A 24,804-nucleotide genomic window follows, 5' to 3' on the forward strand; every position below is an offset into this window, starting at 1 on the left:
AAACAAGCTTAGCAAACAAGGACAGAATCATGGATATGGAGAGCATTTTGACAGTTACCAGATGGGAGGGGCTGGTGAAGAGGTGAGGGAATTAAGAAGTACAAATAGGTAGTTACAGAATAGCCAAGGGGATGTAAAGTACAGTATAAGAAACTGAGTAGGCAAAGAACTTATATGCATGACCCATGGACATGAACAATTGTGGGGGAACTGCCTGAGGGAGTGGGGATGCTGGGTGGCAGGGGGCTAAGAGAGAAAAACCAGGACAACTGTAATAGCATAAACAATAAAATATAATTTAAAAAAAATAAAGGAAAACTACAGCAACAGAGCTGACTGGTTGTAATAGAGACAGTGTAGCCCGCCAAGCCTAACATATTTACTCTCTGGCTCTGCAGAATAATTTTGATGACCCCTGAACTAGACAAGTATCAAAGAGTACACCTATGTTTTTAGGGCTTCAGAAAATTAGTCATGTGAAATGCGAATTCTCAGTAAAGATAGCTTCCTTTGATTTGTATCTTCCTACTTTACAAAGTAAAAAAAAAAAGTTTAATTCTTATTCTTCAGAGAAGGAGCTGTGTGTCACACTGTATTTTATGACAAACTGATTTCTGAGTACTGAGGGGACAACGACTCAGTGATAACAGGTAGGACACTCTGACCTTCTTAAGATTTAAAATGTAGTTTCTTCTAATGGCACATGTCATTTACATTGAAACTTCAGAGATCAGTTATTTAAAAATGAACAGCATATGATTTTCTATTCATGTTCTAAACTGTAAGTTCAAATGGATTGAAAACAAAATTAAAGGAATCCAAACACATTCCACATTAATTTCATTACAAAAGGATTGTATTATTCTGAGACACCTGTTTTATGCAGGATTTGACTGTGTCCCCATTGCTTCCACAGTCTCAGATATGATGTCATTTTGGTGCCCAGATTCGTAGATAGCAAGGTCACTACATCTGAACAAGAGGATTTTATTCAAATATACCCTTTGACTAACCACATTCAAGGAAAAAAAAACTTTGCTTAGAGCTTTTTAACAACATCAGCTAATTTCTCTTAGCTCACCAGAACTGTATAACCTCTACCTACAAGTCCAGGCCAATGTTCCGAAGTTGAATGGGAGAGTTTTTGTCGTCATTAGTTCTTAAAGGTAGAGGCACGGCAACAGTGACATCTGTGGAAAGCTAAAGGAAGGTGAAGTGTTCCACCGGCAGCGGAGCCCCTGCCACGGCCTTACAAGGAGCACCTACCTTTCCATGAGCAGGACAGCCTGAGAGTGGGCGTGATGGCCGCTGGATGCCAAGCAGCGACCTAACGTGTAAGATACTGGCAGAATGAAATGTCGCCAGTGTTCAGCCTATCGGACGAAGAATTTACTGTTCTATTTCTTCCTTGGAATGCCATGTAATAGTTCTTAAAGGCTGATTATTTTAAGTCAGAGTTAAACCCATATGAAAATGACAATTCATATGTAGATGAATTTATGACAAAAACAAGTCTGTAAATCACATAATGAATAAAGATGTGAATTAGAAAAATTTGATAAAATATTAATTATAAAAGGAAAACTAATTCTTGGGTTTAAAAAAACTTTTATTAAAAATTTTACAAAAGACAAGTTAAATCAGCCAGATATTTACTGTAATCTCACAACTTAGAAAAATCAAGTATTAAAATGCTTACAGATTTTTTAATAGTAATTCCCTGAGGATTTTGTTTCTATATCTATCAAACCCTTTCACCATGTCCAATGTGAACTTTTTTTAAAAAAAGTTTTCAATAAACCTTAAAACATTTTAAATTGCTATACCATAAGCTTTAATCTAGTGATATTTATATTGTTTAAAAAAAGGGGAAATCTATTTTGAATAGAAATACATCTAACAAAATAGCCTTATGATGATTTTGGAAAGAAATGCAGCTTTTTAGTCAGCATGGAGGCAAAGCAGGGGACCTGCTTCTTTCCAATTGCACTTAAGTCTTTGCAGAAGTCCACTCGGCGCTGAGAAACTTTCCTATTCACTAGCGTGAGGAGTTCTGTGAATTCTAAGGAGGAGCCGAATTTTCTCAGCATCTCACACAAATCTTGAATGTACCAAGAGCCATTCACAGTTTCCCGGTGAGAATAATAACCTAAAAAAGACAGGAGGAAAAAGAAGAGTGAAGTTTTCTGGCTTTCAGTCACTGAGACTGGAAACACCTGTACAATTCACTGTTACAGAAGTATACATTCTCGTAAAGCCTCGGAGAAGACTAAGGGCTATGCAAGATACAGTTTTCACATCTTCCTCTGCTGACTGCTGTCACGGGAAAGAGGATTCATTCTATAGAGTTCAATAAAAATGGGGTTAATTTTATTTAGTTTTCTCCACTACCTAAAAGTTTCTAAGAAAATTGTAGCCAAGTAATGATTTTGAGAAGAGAATAGAAAGAATGAAAACAAAATTACTTACTGCAAAAAAAACAAAGAACAATCATCATCAAATCTTTTTCAACAAAGCTTCCCACGAGTATGACAATGATGACACTATCACCATCAGTAATTCCTAGTAGGCTGCTAATATTCAGTACAGTCAGACTTGTAGTTTTAAACTTTTAGTTCTCAAGGGTGATTTTTCTATAAGGTATTTTCACATCTTCACGTTTCTCTCTGTGCTGTCTGGTCCAAGGGATCTATTCTAAGCACGTGAGCTTCCGGAACAAATCACCATGTCCTAATAGAAAGACCGGCTCCACCCGGAGCCCAGGTGAAACCTACAGGAATTTGGCTGGGAAAGCCCATTCCATGTGTGTACTGGACACCCACACACCTTCTGCAACAGAGTAACACATGAGGAAGTCTGCTCCAGCAGGCAGTGTGTAAACTGAGGCTGCATCCACCTCGGTGACGTTGGCCTCCGGCTTGGTGCAATGATCCACGACATCCAACGGAATGACTGGCACGTCATGCTGGCTCCCCCGACAAGCCTACAAGACAGGGAGAAAAGCCACTCCTTTATGCACCTACTCTTCTTCTTGATGCCTACTGCTTACAGCGGATGTGTAATTCAGTACACCTCTGTGTTAACATCCACAGAAGCCAGTTTATAGGCACTTCAAAAACGAAGCATTCAGGTTAAGACTAAAGCTGACAGTTTTTTCCTACTTACATTTTTCAATGTTTTAAAAATATTGGCATCCTCAACTGTACACTAAATTCTGTTGTTTGAAAGGTACACCATACAGGACAAAGCTTTTGTGGTTTAAAAACTCCTTATAGATAAATGATATCATAGCACCAAGAGTCACCCTTTCTTTTAAAAAGCTATGGTATTTGCCTAAATGTTTCTATTTAATCAGAGAGGTTCCCAGATTGGGTTTTCCTTGCCTACCTGCTGCCATACACTGATCAGAATGACGACACTTGACATGAGAAGACAAACATCAATGCGCCTTCTTCCTTTTGCTCCTACTTGGAAGTAAGGTCTCATTCTTATCTGCTAATTCTGACTCACACAAAGGCTAATGTCGACTTTGTCCCTCCCTTTCCAAAATGTATACGATGAAGTCCTAACGCCCAGTACCTCAAATGTAACTGTATTCAGAGATTTGGTGTTTAAAGACATAATTAAGGTAAAATGAGGGCATCAGGGTGGCCCCTAATCCACTATGACCAGTGTCCTTATAAGAAGGGATTAGGACAGACACACACATAGGAAAGACCAGGAGGAGGCAGAAGGATAAGACAGTTAACTAGAGCCAAGGGGAGAAGCCACAGTAGAAACCAACCCTGTTAACACCATAATCTCAGACTTCTCCAAAACTTGTAAGAAAATAAATTTCTGTTGTTCAAGCACCCAGTCTGCACACATTGTTCTGTGAGCCGTAGTAAACTGAACACAGTGACCTCACAGACTGCTCAGTATTATAAGTACATCCATCAGTTATGAAATGATGAAAGAATTACAAGCTCTAAAAGGAACAAAGAAGTCCTGAATGATTTCAGTTATCAGATAAACACTAGGCCACTACTATCCTATTTTTTACAGGGGTATTTTAATCTCAATTAAAATGCTCAGACTTCTTGTCCAGTGGAGGTGCAGGCAGACCCGCTTCTCCTCCTCAGGAAACCACAGAGAGAATTACAACTAAACCTCAAAACAAACAACACCCAGGACTGTCAGAAAATCAAACTGTATGGAAGTCTGACAACAAGGACTTAAAGAAGCCACATTCACCCAGACAGGTAGGAGGGGTGCAGACTTGGAGATGCGTGGTCCCAAATTCCTGTGTGGTGAATAAAAATCGGGAGGGATACCTTGGGAGAGGACAATCCCAGATCCAGGCCAGATCACATAGCCAGGGTTCCAGCACTGGGAAGATAAATCCCTAAAACTTCTGGCTGTACAAAACCAGTGGGGGTTAGGGTGGTGGAAGAAACTGCCTGATTTTCAGGAGATTCTACTTAAGGGCTCACATGGTCTTAGAGTGTACAGAAACCTACCCCCTCTGGGATTCAGCACCACAGCAACAGCTGGAGGGGCACCAGTCAGCATATAGGGAGTGGGTGAAGTGACTGGAAATCGGGCAAGTGCCAGGCAAACCTCCAGAAGCCAGGCAGTAGCACTGTCCCCTCTCCCAGCCCTCCCCTCATACAGAGCCACAAAGTGGTGAGGCAGGTTGCCCCACCATGGCATTTACCTAAGGCTCCAAACCACACAATTTATGGTTGTTTTCTACAGTACGCTATGCTACTAATACAAAGAATCAAAGCAGCTCTACCTAAAACACAGAAGCAAACACAGGGTGGCTGCCAAATTGAGGAAACAAAGAAATAAGTCACAAATGAAAGAACATAACAAAATCCCAGAAAAAGAACTAAACAAAATGGAGATAACCAACCTATCAGATGCAGAGTTCAAAGCACTGGTGATCAGTATGCTCAGAGAACTCTTTGAGTATGGCAACAACATAAAGGAAAAAATGAAGGTTACACTAAGTGAAATTAAGAAAAATCTACAGGTAACCAACAGTGACGAGGAGGAAGCCAGGATTCAAATCAATGATTTTGAACATAAGGAAGAAATAAACATTCAACCAGAACAGCAAGAAGAAACAAAAATTTTAAAAAATGAGGATAGGATAAGAAGCCTCTGGACCATCTCCAAATGTACTAACATCTAAATCACAGGGGTGCCAGAACGAGAAGAGGCTGAGCAAGAAATTGAAAAGTTATTTGAAAAAATAATGAAAGAGCCCTGGCTTATGTGGCTCAGTGGATTGAGTGCCAGCCTGCAAACCAAGGGTCATGGGTTCGAGTCCCAGTCTAGGACACATACTGGGGTTGTGGGCCAGGTTTCCAGTAGTGGGTGGGTGAGAGGCAACCACACATTTGTGCTTCTCTCCCTCTCTTTCTCCTTCCTTTTCCCTCTCTAAAGATAAATAAATAAATAAAACCTTTAAAGAAAAAGAAAGAATAATAAAAGAAAACTTCCCTAATTTGGCAAAGGAAATAAACATACAAGTCCAGGAAGCACAGAGAGTCTTAAACAAGTTGGACCCAAAGAGGCCCACACCAAGACACATCATAATTAAAATGCCAAAGGTTAAAGATAAAGAAAGAATCTTAAAAGCAGCAAGAGAAAAGCAGAGTTACCTACAAAGGCGTTCCCATAAGACCATTAGCTGATTTCTCAAAAGAAACTTTGCAGGCTACAAGGGACTGGCAAGAAGTATTCAAAGTGATGAAAAGCAATGACCTACAACCTAGATTACTCTATCCAACAAAGCTATCATTTAGAATGGAAGGGCAGATAAAGTGCTTCCCAGACAAGGTAAAGCTAAAGAAGCTAATGGTTCATCATCACCAAGCCATTATTACATGAAATGTTAAAGAGACTCATCTAAGAAAAAGAAGATCAAAAACTATGAACAGTAAAATGACAATAAACTCAGAGCTATCAACAACTTATTCTCAAAAAACAAACTAAGCAAACAACTATAACAGGAACAGAATCATAGATATGAAGATCACTTGCAGAGTTATCAGCTGGGATGGGGAAAGGAGAGAATGGGGGGAAAAGGTATAGGGAGTAAGAAGCATAACTGGTAGGTACAAAATAGACAAGGGACGTTAAGAATAGTATAGGAAACGGAGACACCAAAGAACTTACATGCACAAGCCATGGGGGGGGACATGCATGAAGGGGGCAGGACTGCTGGAAGGAAAGTGGTTACCAGGCAGAGGGGAGCAAAGGGGAAAAATTGGGACAACTGTAATAGCATAATCAATAAAATATATTTTGTAAAAAAAGAACTATCAGGCTTATTTTCAGACTTTACTTTCTACTGTCTTCCTAAATATAATGTATAAATCATGGAACCTAAGCCGTCATTTACCAAATTGCAATAAGAGTAAGACCCAGCCCCTGAGAGCTTGCCATGTGCTAAGCACTGTTCTCAGTGTTTTTCATTTGTAGGCCGGCTCATTTATCCTCAGAACCACTCCATGGGGTGGTGCTATCTTATCCCCATCTCAAAGACGAAGAGTCTGAGGCAGAGAAATAACTTAGCAAAACATCTCCCTCCCTTGTGGCTGTCCTCCAGAGGGGCTCATTAGTAATTTCCAATCCTCTGTCTTGGACAGTGTTGGCCCCTCCCCTTTTCATGACACAATCATGTCATTTTTCTACTTCTCTGGGCCACGCTCCTCAGCAACTGTCCTCTGCTCGTTCCTCACCGGCGTCCCTCAGTTCTGTTTTACACTCACTGTTCAGGCTCCACTTGCCATGGGAAAACCCATTTGCTCCCATGGCTCCGTCACCACCCCTCTCCTCACTACTCTCAAATTTACTTCTCCAACCCAGGCTGCCCCTCTTAGGTCCCAGGCCTGTCCCTCCACAGCATGTCCCATGGACAGCCCAGTGCAGTTATCCAAACAAGAAACCACGGAATTATCCGTAACTTTTCTTGTAGACCCCCTACTCCCTTCCCCTTAATGTTCTACAGCAGGAAGTGGAATGTGGTCGTGGTGCTCTATGCCATTCATGGAAATATCGAACTCCAACATCAGAACTTCAAGAATTTTCTTTTTTGTTCGAAAGTCTTATGATGTACTAGGTGATGTTATTTAGATGTAAAGATGTTTTTATCCCAATACCAGTTTGGCAGGGGGAAAGAGCATCTTCGTTTAAGGGAGGATGTGAAAGGATGAAGCGAGCTAGGACTAGCCCTCTCCATGCCTGCATCCTTCCCACCGGCTTACACGCCCTGCAGCTCCCAGAGAACCTTCCCCGGTCTGGGCCGGCAGCCCTGCACTGTACTCTCCACTCAGCAGGTACCTTCTCTGGTGGCTCCACCTTGACACCATGCTGGGCCAGGCAGTAGCACACTGGTATAGTAATTTGGAGTCATTTCAAATGTCAACTCTGGCAATAAAGACACCAAGAATCTTTATTTATTCTCTATGTTAAGAAAGAATTACTACTAATAATTCAAATTGCTAGAAATCAAGGCCTTTCTAGTACTAGAGAAAGTTACTTTTGAAATTAGATTTAGTTGTTAATGATCACATGTACAGACCCTGGGCTTTATAATTAAGATTACAACATCAAGCGTCACAAGTTCGATTCCTGGTCAGGGTACATGCCTGGGTTGCAGGCCATGACCCCCAGCAACCACACATTGATGTTTCTCTCTCTCTCTCTATCTCCCTCCCTTCCCTCTCTAAAGGTAAATAAATAAAATCTTTAAAAAAATAAAAAAGATTACAACATCATCAGTCTTACCTGAATGATAAATATCTTGGGTTTTCCAACCAGGCTCTGACATTTGTCTCCTTTGAACAAGCCAGTCAGTGTCTGAATTTCAATTTTGGCATCATATGCGTAAATGTGATTGCCTTCGCCATGACTCAGGAAAACACACAAAAAGCAATCGGCATCTAGATGGCTAGATGTTGATGCTATAAAGGCCCCCAAAATTCATACAGAAATTAAAATAAGATGCTTATTATCTGCATATTAAAATTCTATTGACTAATAGTAAAGTAATACATATTATTGAGGGAGGGAGAAAATTGGTTATTCTTATAGTAAATGTAAAATGTCTGAAATGAAACAACTTATTTTAGTCAAATAATTTATACAATACTGTATATGATGTTTTTTAAATCAAAACTATTCAAGTTCAAAGCAAGAGAGTTTGAACAGATTTCATTAGTTTTTCTAAAACACAGAAAAATGACATGTAAAACATTAAGGGATATTATGGGGAACCCCCTTCAACATCCAAGTCATTTTGGCAATAAAAGTTGTCTGAAACTAGCAGAGAGCTTCTCAGAGCAGCCTGGAGAGACCCAGAAACTGCTACTTAACAATTCCCTATGTGTCGCTGCACCTGCAATGAATGCAGCGCCTTTAATATGTGTATACGGCAGCTGGAGCTTCCAAAAGAGTATTAAGACATGAGGCTGATGTCCTCAAAAGCTTATGAGCAAGCAAGATAAAAACCTTGGTAAGCAACCAGTTAAAATTAAAATCATAAACAGATTAAAAAAGAATGCTGGTGTGGAGCATCCCCAAAAATTAAAAATGGAAGTACCATGTGATCTAGCAATTCCATGTTTGGGTATTTATCCAGAGAGAATGAAAACACAAACTTGAAAAGACATATACGCACCTCTGTGTTCATGCAGCATTACTTATAACAACTTACACATGTAAACAATGTAAGTGGCCATCGATGATTGGACAGATAAAGAAATTGTGGTGTATATATATGTGCAATGGAATGTTATTCAATCATAAAAAAAGAATAAAATCTTGCCATTGCAACAATATGTATGGAGCTACAGAGTGAAATGAAATAAATATGCTCAGTGAAATAAATCAGAGAAAGACAGATACCACATGAGTTCACTTACATTTGAAATTTCAAAAACCCAACCAACCAACTAAACAGAAATCCAAGCTCACAGACATGAAGCAGACTGCAGTTGCCAGAGGAAACAGGAGGGTGGAAGTGGGCAAGACGGGGGAGGGGGTCAGAAGGCACAAACTTCCAGATATAAAATGTCATGGGGGTGTCATGTACAGCATGGGAGTGACAGTTCGTAATACCGTGTTGCATACTTGAAAACTGCTGAGAGAGTAAGTCCTCTTTCCGGATCAAATTTTTCAAAAAAAAGTCTTCATCACAAGAAAACAAATGCAGTAACTATGTATGGAAAAGGGTGGTAACCAGACTTATGGGGAACTAGACATTTCGTAATTATGTTGTATACCTGAAACTAATATGTTATATAGCAATTATACCTAAAAAAAGAGTTCTAAAGAAAGTTTAAATTATATAAATACTATAATAGTCCATCAGCAAAAGACTTGAAAATCTATGGCATGCAGTGATTATTATGATAAACATAAATTGTTAAAATACCGACTGCATGGTGATGTAGAAATCAGGAGATAATGTATGTAAATCAACAGTATTTTGAAGTCAGTAAAAATCTTGAGTGTGGAAGGAGTCAATTAAAAAATCACTGCCCAGCATAGGTAGTGTTTGCATTTTAGACTTTTAACTGACAAATGAAAAGGTCATTTCATTCATTTCTAGAATAATAGGCTACAACTCATGGTATGCTAAATATACACTTTGGAGGCATAATACTTTGCAAGGGTCTCTAAATCTGGTGGGTGACATATAAGCAGATAGGCACAACCAAAAACCTCTAACCCACACCAAATTAATTGGTAAGACTTTTCACAGCACAGTTAACTATTTCAACCTGTCTTTTCAGATAGGATAATTAAAATACTCAATCCCATCAGAGGTCAATGAACAGGAATACTACTTACCCTCATGAATTGTGAGCAACAGTTCTTCTGCTTTAAGATCATTAAAGCATTTCACTTCAAATCCCAGATCTGACAACCTGGTGATAGATTAAATTGTGTATTAGCTTATGAGTTACTGAAAGCTGTCACATACCCTACTTGAGGAATTTATATGCATTTTATAACACAGAAGCTGTCTTTTCTTTAGGGAGAAAGAAAAATCAAATATGACAATGACGGTTTTACTGGATCACCCATGATAAGAAAGGAGTGACTAGTAATGACAACTGACTCAAGTTAGAATATTGGGTCTACTATGCAAATCAAGTGACCCTTGAACAAAAAGGGTTTGAACCGCAAGGGTACAGGTTACACAGATTTTTTTCAATAACTACCTGTACTGTTTTTGATCTGTGGTTGAGAGTCTGCGGATGCAGAGGGCTCACTATGAGTTGATCTACATTCTGTACCATTTTATATAAGGGACTTGAGCATCTGCACATTTTGGTGTCCAAAGGGGTCCTGGAACTGATCCCCTGTGGATACTGAGGGACAACCTAGGTTTGGAGGAGTCAAAAGTTAGACGTGGATTTTTGCCTATGTGGGCGGTCGGCACTCCTAACCCCTGAGTTTTCAAGTCAACTGTGTATCTGTAACAATACAGAGCTTGTCAACACTGAATAGAACAGGGTCAGGAAAAAAACTCAGGCAAGTTCTTAGGGGTGGAGGCTGTGCCCAACTGAGGCTCAACCTCAAATACTCTTGCTCTGTTATTTCTCCAGCATAGACAAGCTTCCATAAGCAGTTATCACTTAAATATCTCATCACCTTGACCTGCAGATAAAACTACTACCTGCGCAGGAGATTGTCCCTGTCCGCGTTGGTGCCCCGCCTCTCCGGAAGCGTTAAGTGCCAGAAGAACCTCTCATGATTGAAGATTAACGCAAGTCCTCTCCTCTTGTGGTCCATTTTGTACTTTTCCGCTGGATCAAACATTTCACTGTTAATGAAAAACTTAAAAAACAATCAGTGTAAGTCATATTAAACGATGAGCTCCTCACAGCTCAGGGAGGCCTGCTGCTGCCTCCTCCTCTGCCAGGCTGCCACGGCGCTGGTGTGCACCACGGAAGCCTCTCGCCACGCCAGCAGGGACAGCCCTGAATATTCCCGCGCCAGCTGGTAAACAGCAGCCATCGTGAGCACCCACCACAGTCCACCTACAGGGGAATCTCTCCCCCAGGTCTCCCTGATCCAGCCACCAAGGACAACAGCCTGCCAGGGGCCCACCTCTAGCGCTAGGGCCCATGCCACACCAACCCTTAAATATTTTGAATATCACTCTGGGTCCTTTCACAACCAGGGCAGGAAATAATCTGTATTATCTTCAAATTAACTCTCCAAATGCTAGAGCCTGACATATTCAGTTCCACCTTCCAGTTCCTGGCCCCTTTCTTGCTTTGATTTTTACAATCTGATGATGACCTCCATAGGAAGAGACTTTTATTAGAAAAGAGCATATTTTTACCTTTTATAGAAGGCATCTGTTTCTGTTATATTTTGTTCCTCACCTATTAAAAAAAAGTTTATTTGTGTTAATTAATTTACTTTTTGACTTATGGTCATGAAACACAACAAAGACTCCCATCTGGATGCCTAAGACTCTCTGTTCTGGCATATAAAAAGTAGAGTAAGGGAAAAGGAAGGGAAACTGCTTAATAATAAACAAATGAACTAAAAAGTAATGGCCTAATTCCTTCTCACCTCCAACTCTTACCTGTAAAAATAGCAAAGAACATTAAACAGAAATGGAGAATATATGCAAATGCAGTCTTTGCAAAATAAGCCTAGAGTAATAGATTTTGGTTATGGAACTCAAATCAAAGTGTTTTTGTAAATGCTCTCTGAATCAGAAGAAATTAAGTCATTCAGGAGAACTGAAACACACTGCATGGTTATTACTGGAAGAGGCTGAAGTTTGGGTGGAGGAAGGGAAGGGGCGGGGCAAAGGCCTAGACTTTCGATCTCCTGAATGACACATTTGCACTTATAACCCTATAATGGAGACCCTCTGCTCCCAACTTGTGACCAGACTTCCTCACCCTCTGGACAACCTTTCAATGAATCCATCTCCACTCCCTAGAATGGTGCTGTGCAATAGGACTTTCTGTGATGGTGGAATTGTTCTATAACTGCTCTGTCCCATATGGTAGCCACTGGCCACATAAGGCTCTTGAGCACCTGAAATGTGGCTATTGCAACTGAGAAACTCAATTTTTAAAAAAGATTTTATTTATTTTTTAGAGAGAGGGGAAGGGAGGGAGAAAGAGAGGGAGAGAAACATCAATGTGTGGTTGCCTCTCATGTGGCCCCAGTGGGGACCTGGCCTGCAACCCAAGCATGTGGCCTGATTGGGAATCAAACTGGCAACCCTTTGGTTCACAGCCTGTGCTCAATCCACTGAGCTACACCAGCCAGGGCCTCAATTTTAATTTTATTTCATTTCAGTTAATTGAAATTTAAATAACCACGCATGGCTGATGGGCAGCACAGCAAGTCTAGCATCTTCGACAATAAGGTTCCATATACCCATAATTTGTTTTCACTTGATAAACTCAACAGTTTGGAGGGGAGAGAGAAAGTAAAGAATAAACAAAAGTACAGCAGGATGCACCTCAGTTGAGGTCTTTCAGGAAGAAGGATGGGACCTACAATATAGGCTTCTACCATTACCTCCTAGCCAAGAGTGTTCCTCCTGCTCCATACCCCCTCCCTGACACTTGACTATTTTAACCTCTTATTTCCTCACCGACAAAATCCACCCTGGGAATGAGGGTGAGGTGTGGAATCCAACACAAGTGCCTCTCACCAGTCATGCTCAGCCCATTCCTCCTGGAATTCACCCAGCATTCAGAGCCAAGCAAGACCCCATTAAGGCATCCTCCCGTCCAATAGCCCCTAAATCAGTTTTTCTCCACCTCTGCATTAATTCCTGGCCTGGGTGATAAATGAGATCCCTGGATCCTAACCCAGACTTAGAGAAAGGGAGTCCTGGGAGAGGTGACAATCTACATTTCTGACAAGGCAATTTTTACTCACACCACCGAGTGGAAGTTGACAGCAATCCCTCTAATGTATGGTCTCCATTTCCCAAGGTTTCCACACACTGTTCTGCACACATTGTTCTACTGAAACACTTCCTACCCTCCGCCCTGCTCTACCGGGATACTTCCTACTCCACACACATCACTCTATGGGAGGTATTTCCTACTCTGTACTTGGCTCTACTGGAATACTTTCTACTCCACACACTACTCTTTTGGGAGACTTCATATTAAGACAATGCTCTACCTGGAGACATTTCCATACAGCACATACTCTTCTATAGAGATGATTAATATCAGTCAGTGCTCTACCCAAGGATACTTCTCAACTGCACACACTACTCTGCACAAATTCTTCCCACTAGACAGTGCTCTACTCAGAGATATCTTCCTTTCACACACAGTGCTATACCAAGGATACTTCCCACTATCCCCGCTGCTCTATCTTCTTCTGTCCACAGCATACCCAGCATTCTTCCCAACTCCCACATGACTCACCTCATACAGTCTACCATCCCACTGTCCTACGCCATCCACAAACCGCCCCTACGCCACATAATGCTCTACTGAGCATGCTTCCTGCTCCACAAACTGCCCTACCGGGACACTTTCCAATCCACAATCTGCTCTATGGCAGATACTTCCTACTCCACACAGTGTTCCACTGGGATGCTTCCTACTTCACACACAGCTCTACTCTACCAACTGCTCTACCCAGAATACTTTCCACTTCACACACTGGTCTACCTGGACACATCCCTCTCCTCACTGCTCTTACCATGATACTCCATGTTCTATACAGTGTTTACCAGGGACACTTCCTCCTCCACACGCTGCTCTATGAGTAATACTTCCTACTACACACTCTGCACTTCATGGATACTGCCACTCCACACATACTCTACTATAGATATCCTACTCCCCACTGCTCTGCTACGGATATGTCCTGTAGCACAGACTGGTCTAATGGGACACTTCTGCTTCACTTGCCGCTCTATCAGGAACACATCCTACTCAAATGCTGCTCTACATATATACTTCCTATCTACCAGGACACTTCCCATGCCATACACTGATCCAACAGGGTACTTCTTTCTCCACATATTGCACTACAGGTTACTTCCTATGCCACATACTGCTGTATCCAGGACACCTCTTTAATCCATCAACTCTCCTGCCTGGAATACTTCCTACTCCACACACTGTGCTGTGGGGTTACTTCCTACTCCCCATACTGTTCTGCTGAGGCAGCAGAGCGATTTTCTCTCTTTCTGTTTTCAAAAGTATTCCACAATCTAACTCCTTTTAATAACCTCATTGCCTTAACTTTAAAGTAATTATATTAAAAAGAAACAGAATAACCTAAACACATGAAATCCTTGTCTGCGAGCCAATCACTACTTTCGCCCCTCAAAAGCCTACACAATTTGGAGAGCACTGAGTCTCTTCTGTGCTGCACAAAGATGTAGTAGCAGACCGGGAGCTTACCTCTTCTAGCTTTTGCACCAAACTGGCTAGTAAGCCTAAGGCAGCTTGAAGTGAGCCTATCAGAAGCTATGACAAATGGCCATTCACCAAACTAAATCAAGCCTTTGAAAATGAAAGTATTGGTGGAGATATACACTCAATTAGGTCTTTAAAGTTTGTTTTTTATGGTCCCAGGAAGGAGCTTCACAGTTCCTCCTAGCCAGGTATAATTCCAGAGTGCATTTGGGTTGTCACCAAATACTACCCTTTGCATAATCAAGTCCTGTCAATTTAGGAATGATAGCTAGTTTTCAGGAGTTTTAAGTAGCTCAAGATAATCTGTTTAAAATGACATTCATTTTCAAAGTTAACGGATCAGGCATTCTCAGTGAGGAATTTTTGAAAAGCGTTTTGCTGTTATCGTTATTTTGGAGTCTAAAAACTTTAGTTCTGATCCTAGCCACCTCCAACCTTCCCTCTAATATAAACATACACCCTGAATCCTGCAATACTACTTAATGACCAGTTCCAGCTGCCAGTCTAATCTAGCAATCTTTTGAATCAGAACAGAAAGCCATGGAGACAGAACCTAAGTTCCAATACTTTACTGGAGTTGATAAACCTTATCCAGGTTTCAGATATAATACATCATGACACTGTCGGTCACTCTGAGCTGTATGTACCAAGAGGACAAGCTCTCAGGAAGGTTGCACTTTAAGAAGTACCATTATACTGCACGAACACAAATAAATTAGTCAAGAGTAAATGGCTTTGTTGACATGGAGAAAATAATTTTTTTATTTAAAAATTTATTTATTTTTAGAAAGGGGAAAAGAGGGAGAAAAACATCAATGTGTGGCTGCCTCTTGAGTGCCCCCTAGTGGGGACCTAGCTAGAAACCCAGGCATGTGCCCTGATAAGGAATCAGACTGGTGACCCTTTGGTTAAAAGGCTGGCATTCAACCCACTGAGCACCACCAGCCAGGGTGAGAAAATAAATTTTAATAAAGGAGATAACCTATATTTATAGCTTCCTATTCATTTGCATCCTGTTTAAACCTGACTCTTCACCTCTTCACATTTCTTTGCTCCTTAATTTAAATTTTACAAAACAAGTCACTCCTTCTTTCTCTTCTTTATTTGATATCTTTCCACATAATCCTACTAGCTTCCACCTGTTGATGGCCTGGCCTTTCGATGCCTTCTCTCCTTGGGCTCCACAGCCCCCTGAAGCCTGAGAACATGCAGTGGAGTTGGCATTGAAAGCCAGGTCGCCTGTGGATTCCAGTCTCTGCACTCTGTCACCACACTAAACCCTCTGCCACCGGAGACAGACCATCTCTACCTTTCTAAACTAAGCGTTCATTTCTCCAAACTTCATCATCTATTGTCACTGCTTTTATTTACTGGGATACTTAGGAAATTTTACCCATACTCCCTATGAACAAATAATCCTATAATGGGTAACCCCCATCAGCCTAGAACAAACTGGAAAAGGATGGGGTGAACAAAAAAAAGGCGGGGGTAGGGAGGAGGTTGAAGAAGGAATGTGATCAGAAGAACGGATGAGGAGGTGCTCTGCCTAATAGTTGGGCATCGGGGATCCCTGCCCTGGTTTTCCACCCTCCACCACAGGTTCCAAAACGGAAATGGCCACTGGACCCTGCACTGCCTGCCTAGGGCAAAGCCACTCCTTGAGTGACCTTATTATGACTTTCCACAACTTGCCTTTGGGGCAAGGCTTGTTCTGTGCAGCAAAGAATAAAAAGCTATGAAATAAAGGCACTCTGAATGAACTGGTAGCCCCACAAACTTAAAATAAAAATAAACCTTATCAGTAATTTAATTAATAAGCGACTGGGAAGAACCTTCTAAAGTACACGTTCAGCAGTTGATTATTTTGTAGAGACAAGCAGCTGTGGTTTTAACTCAGACCCACAGTTGCAGGTTTTCTGGATGCAGGAGAGGGTTCCGATTCTGGGTTCAGGGTTCAGTACCCGTCAAGGCCTGGCTTTGTCTCCAGGTTAGCCCAGCCACAACAGGGGCCGGCCTGTGGGGCGGGCTTCCACTACTACTGCACGCAACCTCTTCTTTAACTATTCCTTAGAAGTGAGAAAACAAAACCAGATCCAATCTCCAAAAGTTAACTTTTCATGGCCAGGCGCGGGGAAGCCAGGACCCAGGGATCGGCCCGTTACCGCTTACGTGGCTCCGGGCCCCGAAAGCGCTCCTCCGTGTGGGGCAAAAAGAGACGGGGCCCGCCCAGCGAGGAGGCGGCAGCACGGTGCCCGCGCTGTTTTCCTCAACAAAAAGCTCCTCGGTCCCGACGGGACCTGAGCGCTTCCCTGCCAGGACCCGCAACTTCCTCCGGCTGCCCAGCGAAGCCGGGAAACCCCGCGCCCCAGGGAACCCCTACCTGCCAGGCCAGCCTCTCGGAGCCCAGGTACCAAGCTCATCGCGGCCCGAACGCAGCGTCCACACCCGCCAGGGCTCCGCTTCCTACAGCCGGACCGCAGCACCGCCCCTTCCTCCACCCTCTCCGCCCCCGCCGGTGCCTCCGCAGGGTTACTGCCCTTCCCTCCCTCCGGAGCCCGCAGGGCCCAGAGCGCCGCGGGGCGGGGCCGGGTTGCGCAGTCCGGGCTGCCTGGGGCCAGAGAGACTACGGACTGGCTTTCGGGCAAGTCCAGCCACCACCCGGAGGACCTAGGGCGGCCCAAGCAGAAAGCCCCAGGCGCCGTCAGCTCACCTGCGAGGAGCTGAGGCTCCCTCAAGCCCACCCCAAACGTTTGCTCTTCCTGACTCACGTAAGGGTGAAGGATGTTGTGTGCCTTCGTGTTTCAGATTGTGAACCCTTAGGACGAAAAAGGGCTCCTGGTGGTTAACTGGGCCCAAACAACAGAGCCCAGCTGCCATTTCTACCGAAGCCTTCCAGGGGTGTCCAACATTTTTGCGTCTCTGGGCCACACTGGAAGAGTTGTCTAGGGCCACACATTAAATACACACTAACGAAAACTGATGAGCAAAAAAAAGGTTTTAAATAAATTTATGATTTTGTGTTGGGCCACATTCATAGCCCCCTTGAGTTGCGTGCGTGGGCCCCGCAATGCCGCAGGTCGTGCACCCCTGCTAAGTAACCTTCCTGCCTGTGACAATGAGCAGCGAGAGCCAGCAGGAGTCCTGTTTAAACCGACAGGACTGAGGCTTTGCTCAGCCAATTGGAGCGCACAGGGTTGACCAATCAGTCCCCAGTCAGGCGGGGGCTTCTGTCTATATAAGCCATCGCCCAGCAGCTGGTTCAGGTGTTTGGCATTACACCAAAGACCTGAGGCTGAGTTACCTTGGCTGAAACAGAAGGCAGTGATGGAGTAGGGTGGTACAGACCTCAGACTCCTCGCAGCCCTTCTGTTTTCACAGAGGTGCTCTTGCACTATTGAGCTGTTTCACAGCAGTGACATGTTGTATAACTGTTGTGCTGTTTGCACTAAAGATTCCTTCTTCACCACACTGATCTTGTTGGTGTTTGAACTGGCACTGACTGTGTGCTGACAACGTGTAGGTCTTTCACCAGCAAGTTATTTTATAGGATTTATAATAATTTATGTTAAACGCTGCTTGCATAGGGGATGTGGGCCAAAGTAAACTAGAGGCCACTGCAGGATTTTCACATCTGGCTCTTGTAGGTAAAGCTAGTGAAAAGCTGCCAAACATAAGTGCAGTCATTTTAAAATAGAACGGAGCAACCATTCCAGAGGAGCTGTTTGCATGTCTTGCTCCTACAACCTTTGCAAAGTTTGAACTGGGCAAAATAATATTGTCTTATAAACAACTGTAAAGCTACCAGGAAAGCAGGTATCCTGACCATGAAGACTGATGGTTACAGACATTCCTTAAAATCCATAACCAGAGAAATGGTGAGTTGTAATCTTTTCGCTAGTGGAGTGTCTTGCCTTGATGTTGATGGAAACAGTATCTGCGAAGCACAGTAACACAAAGTACAATAAAATGAAGACCGCCTATGTAGCTAACAAGTAATACAGCTTGGTAACACCAATAGAAAAGTCCTTCTTTCTATTCATATAATTATTTTTCTTCCTTTTTCTCATAAAAACACCATTGCCTTTGTCCTGAAATTGGAACACAATTTGGGTTTCCGACTGAATCTATGCTCCTGATTGCAATTCTATGATCTCAAATAAATGCTTGTTGCCTCTCACTTTGAGTTATTATTTTTAAGTGAACAAGCTGTTGACTCTCCTGTCACCAAAAGATTTTATTTGGGAAAAATAAAGAAATTCAGTCTGAGGCATACAGACATGGTGAGCCACAGGCACACTCTGGACTGGACCAAGACGGAGAAGGAACTTAGAGAAGAGAAAGTTAGGGAGAGGGGCTGTTACATCCATAGAGCTCTTTACAAACAGAGTTCTTCCTGTAGGGTTATGAGATGACAGAGGACACAACTTCTCCTGTTAGCCCTGGCTCCTCACACAAACCCTTGTGATTGACTGCCTGGTTAAGTCTCTGTCATCATTTTTGAAAAAGCTAATTTGGGGAAGGGATCATGCAGAAACTGGGAGCCAGGACTTTGGGGTTCTATAGATTATGGATTGCCTTGAGTCAAAGCATGTTGTCCTCACACATAAAATGCTGCTCAGTGTGCAAATCGGTGTGATGAAGAACTCAATGTTGCCTTCAATCGAGCACCTCCTTGGGTGACTGGTTATTGTGTAAATTTGTTTCAATTAAAACTCCTTAAGACCAAATGAAAAAGTGGTCTTTTGTTAAGTCTTTTGGGCCTTATCATTTAAAAAGTAACCAACTTTACACTGGGAAAAAATGTGTTAAGGCACGATTTCTAATATGTTAAAATAACTATAAGGGATATTTAAGAAATAAGTAAGGGGTCAGTCTGTCCTCTATGTTACCACATTATTAGGGAGAAAAAAATCTAACTTGATAATCACATGTGCTTGTGGTTCAAAAATCATGCTTGCTCATTACATGGACTATGAAATCAAAGGAGAAGGATTTTACTCACTCCATGCTATTTACTGTTCATTTCATTAAAAGCATAAAATATGTCCAAAAATTGCCCAGGCTGGGTGGTTAAGTGGGTTGGAGTATTGTCCTGTACACCAAAAAAAGGTTGCAGGTTACATCCCTGGTCAGGGCACATACCTAGGTTGGGGGTTTGATCCCTGGTCTGGGCACATATGGGCAGTAACTGATCAATGTTTCCTACATCAATGTTTCTCTCTCTCCCCCTCTTCCTCTCTCTATAAAATCAATAAACATGTCCTCATGTGAGGGTTTAAACTTTTTCCCCAGAAATCATTATCTTAGCTACTAATTCTTCAGTTAAGGCATAGAGGATCAATATCTCCCTTATATGGTGGTTTTGACAATTGAGTTAAACGACTGTACTCAGAACAGTGCCTGGCTTGTGGAGAGCTCCATAAATTATTTTTATTACTACCTTACTATAATTGAAAGCAGGATTTGCCTTCTTTTGGTTTCCCTATTACCAAGCAGCACATTTCAACAAGCCCTCCAGTGATTCTGCTAAATGCTCATGTTTGCAAACCACTGAAATAATTAGAATCCTACCAAGTTCTCTTCCTTCTCAAAGAAGACCCCCCTCCAAAATCCGTAGTATTAAAAGATATACTAAAGACTGAAAGTGTCAACCAATGGTTGTTTTGCCAATTCAATGACAACAAAAATGCCCAATTTGGGGTGCAGTGAAGAAGGAAACTTTATTCAGTGCAAAATAGCTCAACTGTAATATACCAGAGCTATGAAAACAGCATGGATGTGAGGCAGCCCTGAGGCAAGGCCCCTCTCCGGCTAGACACCTCCGCTTTTCCAAGGTGCGCCCGGCTCTGCCCTGTGCAGGCCTGCTTTCTCGCAGTGCTGGCTGTTCCACTCTGCTCTGGCAAGACATCCTCTGTATTTTATCTCAGCCAGGGAGACACCAGTCTTCAGTTCCTGCCGGGAAAGGGAAAGTGCCTCTCATTGCCAAAGGGGAGCTTAATGGACATCCCTGCCCCTGGTCCCTGATTTGTCTGTCCTCAAGCAAATGAGACTCCAAATCCTCACACAGTGTGACTGATCCAAAAGGCACTGTTCTGATTCGTTACAATGGAGCTACTTTTATTGCAGCTCCATTGTAACAAATGTTACAGTGAAGAAGCTTAAAAGGAGAGGGGGTGCAGATATAGCAACAACTCTAATTGGATGGGGAAAGCCTCAATACTATTGGGTGAAATAGGACTCCAGGAACTCCTTTATAAGGACTGGCTTTGAGGGCAGAAACTGCAGGACGGCAGTTTAGGGCAGGTTTCTCCCTGAAGTGTAGTGTGCCTGAAAGACCCCTGTGTAGAAAGGCCACTAGACTGTTTTTTTGCTTGTTTTTTAAAAAATTTGAACCCAGTTAAATGCCAGGAGCCATTCCTAGTAGGTATCCTCTTTCTCAGGGTTCACAAATGTTAACTGGATGGTTTGATTCTTCCTATAATACGAGCAATCAATTTTATGGACGGCAATGAACCTGAAGGCCAACTGTCACCTATCCTAGGAATGAAATCTATGGACCAAAATTAAATTCAGAGGTAATTTTAAAACGTTAAATTTTGGTCTTTTTTTCAATGTTACCTCACTAAACCTTCAGCTTTTTCCTATATAAATTATAGAAATATTAAATTTCTATGATTCTGATTCTTACACTTAAAACTTGAGAGCCAACAAAGAAATGTTTGAAAAGTTGCCAGCAAGGCTTTAAAAAATTGGGGGGAAACCTAATAAGGCTGTGGCAAACAAACAAACAAACAAACAAACTTAACTGTGGCTTGTCTGCAAAGATGATACTATTGATCCAGGTTTCGTTATTTTTTATTAAAAATTATTTTTCATGTGCTTATAGCACTGGTTCATTCTCACACTTTTACTTACGATTTGAGCAGGTGGCCGTTTTTGTAAGGTTAAGCAGAGAGAAAAAAATCGCAAATTGAAGGGACTACTTCAAGTACAGCCAGTCATTACACAAGCTTGAATAAATATACAGCAGGTAATATCTGCAAATTTTAGAACAGTGCTATATAGTGCGTGTGGGTGGCTCTTACCTGATCCATCTCATTCTACTCCACAGAGTTCCTTCAGTCAGTCTGCTAAACAGATTTTTACACAAAGACTCCACTGTCTTCATTTTATTAAATGTTATTCTTGTTTTGTACCAGGATAAAATAATGACCCTGTAATCTTGTACTTCTATAAATACTGACAGAAATAGCACTTTGTACTTAATTAGGAAGAATTAGTTATAAGTTACAAAAACTTCTTAATTAGTATTACCAGTCTAGTTAGGGCTTCTGTGAAGGAAAGACTGCTCCCTAAAATGTGCTTAATTTGCTTTTGACCTCATAATGAAATGAATACAGCCATATCTGTTCCTGGAAGAAGTGTGTCAAAAGATTCTTAAGAGGCATACATTATTTGAAAGCAATGTAGTTTTATTATTTTAAAATATCAGTATCACATTTCTTACAAAGATTTGCTAAAACTAGTTTTGGGGGTTGGCTTTAAAAACTTTTTGGCTTTTTGTCCTGGCTCGTGTGGCTCAGTGGATTAAGCACTGGCCTCTGAAACAAAAGGTCACCAGTTTGATTCCTGGTCAGGACACAGGCCTGAGTTATGGGCCAGGTTACTGGTTGGGGCCATGCCAGAGGCAATGACTGATGTTTCTCTCACACATCAGTGTTTCTCTCTCTCCCTTCCCCTCTTTCTGAAAAGAAGTAATTAAAATCTTAAAAAAAATTTTTTTTTTGCTTTCTTTAAATGAATTTATTCTGTGGATAGGGAAAATACCATTCTTAAAATCTAAATATATGCCCCATGGCACAGGATTCAAGTGAAAACATCAATATAAACTCAAATATATGTATATTTATGAATACACAGGTAATTTTAGGTGTGTACATGTTGACATACATACAGGGAGGGGCAAAAGTAGGTTTACAGTTCTAAGTACGTGAAAAACAGAGTTTACTCTTGTATTATTATTTATTACTATATTATTTTCCATGTGAACTGTAAACTTACTTTTGTCCCACCCTGTATATATTGCACAGCTCTGTTTGCTGGGAGTGTCTAGAAGCGGTGATACTCGGTAGCCACAGGCACATCCAGTGTCCAGATCTTGGTTTCTAAGTTCCATTCGAAATCAATCTCCAGTAAAAAGAACCGAAGAGGTTGACGTTATGGCTGGGAATATACAGGATGAGCCTGGAGCAACTTTCCTACTTTCTTGCCAAAAACTATGGAAAGATCCAAAGGATGGGCATATCAGAGACCCAGGGGCCAGCCTGACTTAACTCCCAATAGCCAAGCTAGAATGATTTGAGCAACAAAATAAACATTATCCAGAGTATAAAAGTATACATGAGTCCATACTGATATAAATAATTAAATAAATAAATGGGGGTGAGGGCACAAATCTTTGCTACAGAAGAATTCCAAGCACTACACATAGATAGGCCCCCTTCCAGGGGGTAGAAGGTAATCTTGCCCACCCTCCACTTCCCATAGACTGGACTTGATGACTGGCTTCCAAAGAACGAAAGTATGGAAAGGGAAAATAATAACTTTACAGTGGAGATAGCTAACAGACACTATCTTAACCAAGTATCTAAAGTTATCACAACATCAACTTGATAGTATTCAACTCCTCATATGATTTGATGAGAACCCTTTACCTCTGTGATTTTCCTCCTAAAAATCCGTAACCACAGTCCAATCATGAGGAAAAGAGCAGACAAACCCAAATTGAGGGGCATTCTACAGAACATCTGACCAGTACTTTTTAAAACTATCAAGTTTATGAAAAACAAGGAAAGCAAGGAAAAAGAGGAACCATCACAGACCAGAGGTTGAAGAGACATGACTAAATGCAGTGTGGTATCCTAGACTGGATCCTGAAAAAGAAAAGTGACATTAGTGGAACAATTAGTGCAATCCAAGTAGAGTTGAGTTTAATTAATACTAATTACCAATGTTGGTTTCTTAACAACTGTTTCATGGTTATATTAAAATGTTAACATTAGGGGTAGGAAATATAGAGGAAGGCTTCATATTATTTTTTGCAACTTTTTTTGTAAATCTAAAATATTCCAAGATAAGTTTTTAAAAACCTGAACATATAAAAACAGCTTCTACTGATTTTTGTATATATGACAATGAATTAAATATTTAAAAAGACATTCTGAGTTTGTCTTGAGAAAGCCAATGCTGCCAAGAAAGTCAATGAATTTATTACAAGTTTCAAGTTACTTGGTCAAGTATTTCAACAATAAATATTGATAAAGATTAAATATTGATAATGGCTAATAAAACTACCTTTAAAAAAGTCTGAAAAGTATCAATTAAGAGTTCCAAACATTAAATTCCCAGTCTATTCACTTAGCCCTGAGGAGGGAGACACACTTGCCTCGTCCGCTGGAGGACACATCTCTGAGCAGAACAGCTACCGCCACCTCAGCTGGGGTAGCCGTTGGGTTCTCAACAAGGACATATACAGTAAGTACGACTTTACACTGTCGATAGGTTGTGTGACTTTACGTGCAACTTCGTATAACAAAGCCAGTTTTACCATAGGCTAACTGGTAAAAACAAGAGTTAAGTTGCTGTATCATCTCATCAATGATGTTGAGGGCCTGCTGTATTTAGTTAGGAATGCGGCCTTTTTTCCGGAACATATTTTTCTTTCTTCCAAATTCTGCCTGTAATGACTTAAAAAGAACCACTTCTCCTGGTGGTGTATTTCTCTGACTTTCCAAGTAGTTTGTCTTAATAACTTTGATCACAGGTTACTCAAAAGATACATAAGGCTTGGGATTCTGGGGTAAGGAAAGTTGACAGCCAGCGGTGAGCAAGCAGTAGTCAAGGACCACAGCTGAACTTTCTAAGGGGCTGAAAAGCTCTCCACACCCATATTTTCAGAGGCAGTTGAGGTTGTGGGATTTGCTCTTAAACATCTGTTAGTAATTTTTCATGTAAGTGAGAGATTTATAAAAGACAGTTCTTTGTATCTTGCTTTGCTATCCCTTTTGACCCCACAGTTAAGGCTTAAACCACCCAACAATATCATGAACAATTCTTATTAAGTTCACTTAATAAAAATATCCCAGAATCTACTATGAGGAGCAAGTTAGAAAATAAACACCAAAGCATAACAGAATATAATGCTATGATGTGTATTTTAAACAACTTTTCATTTGTCTCATTAAATCTTTCTCCAATTTAGGCAAAGATTATAGCAAAATATGACATTTGTCAGAGGAGTGGTTCATAAAATGAGAGGCTGTGCTTCTGAATTTTATTCACATCACTTCCTAGGCATATTATGTAATACCTG

The 24,804-nt window shown here is 41.4% G+C and overlaps 1 protein-coding gene across 4 annotated transcripts; it reads right to left on the bottom strand.

The window, feature by feature from the left end:
• Positions 1–1,591: 1,591 nt before the first annotated feature.
• On the bottom strand, positions 1,592–16,927 carry CASP6 (caspase 6). Of its 4 annotated transcripts, none has more exons than XM_045820188.1 (7): positions 16,813–16,927; positions 11,354–11,396; positions 10,682–10,811; positions 9,850–9,926; positions 7,783–7,958; positions 2,827–2,983; positions 1,592–2,149 (listed from the first exon to the last, which is right to left on the bottom strand). In XM_045820188.1, the coding sequence occupies exons 2-7, from the start codon at positions 11,367–11,369 to the stop codon at positions 1,911–1,913; spliced, it is 795 nt and encodes a 264-aa protein (XP_045676144.1). In that variant the 5' UTR covers positions 11,370–11,396; positions 16,813–16,927; the 3' UTR covers positions 1,592–1,910. The 4 variants fall into 4 exon arrangements, with proteins under 4 accessions (XP_045676144.1, XP_045676142.1, XP_045676145.1 ...); XM_045820186.1 differs by having other exon boundaries at positions 10,682–10,828; positions 16,813–16,921; XM_045820189.1 differs by having other exon boundaries at positions 10,682–10,842; positions 16,813–16,907.
• Positions 16,928–24,804: the final 7,877 nt, after the last annotated feature.

This window comes from Phyllostomus hastatus, unplaced genomic scaffold (assembly GCF_019186645.2).
Source record: "Phyllostomus hastatus isolate PE091 unplaced genomic scaffold, TTU_PhHast_1.1 phas_scaffold_39, whole genome shotgun sequence".
Taxonomy (NCBI): Eukaryota; Metazoa; Chordata; class Mammalia; order Chiroptera; family Phyllostomidae; genus Phyllostomus; species Phyllostomus hastatus.

Bases quoted from the DNA above. Each gene is read 5' to 3' on its own strand.
- CASP6 (XM_045820186.1), bottom strand. From the start codon at position 16,852: ATGAGCTTGGTACCTGGGCTCCGAGAGGCTGGCCTGGCAG. The intron at 10,829-11,353 runs GTAAAAATATGC...TTTCATTAACAG, and splicing joins ACAGATGCCTTCTATAAAAG to TGAAATGTTTGATCCAGCGG. The intron at 7,959-9,849 runs GTAAGTAGTATT...GGGCCTTTATAG, and splicing joins GTTGCTCACAATTCATGAGG to CATCAACATCTAGCCATCTA.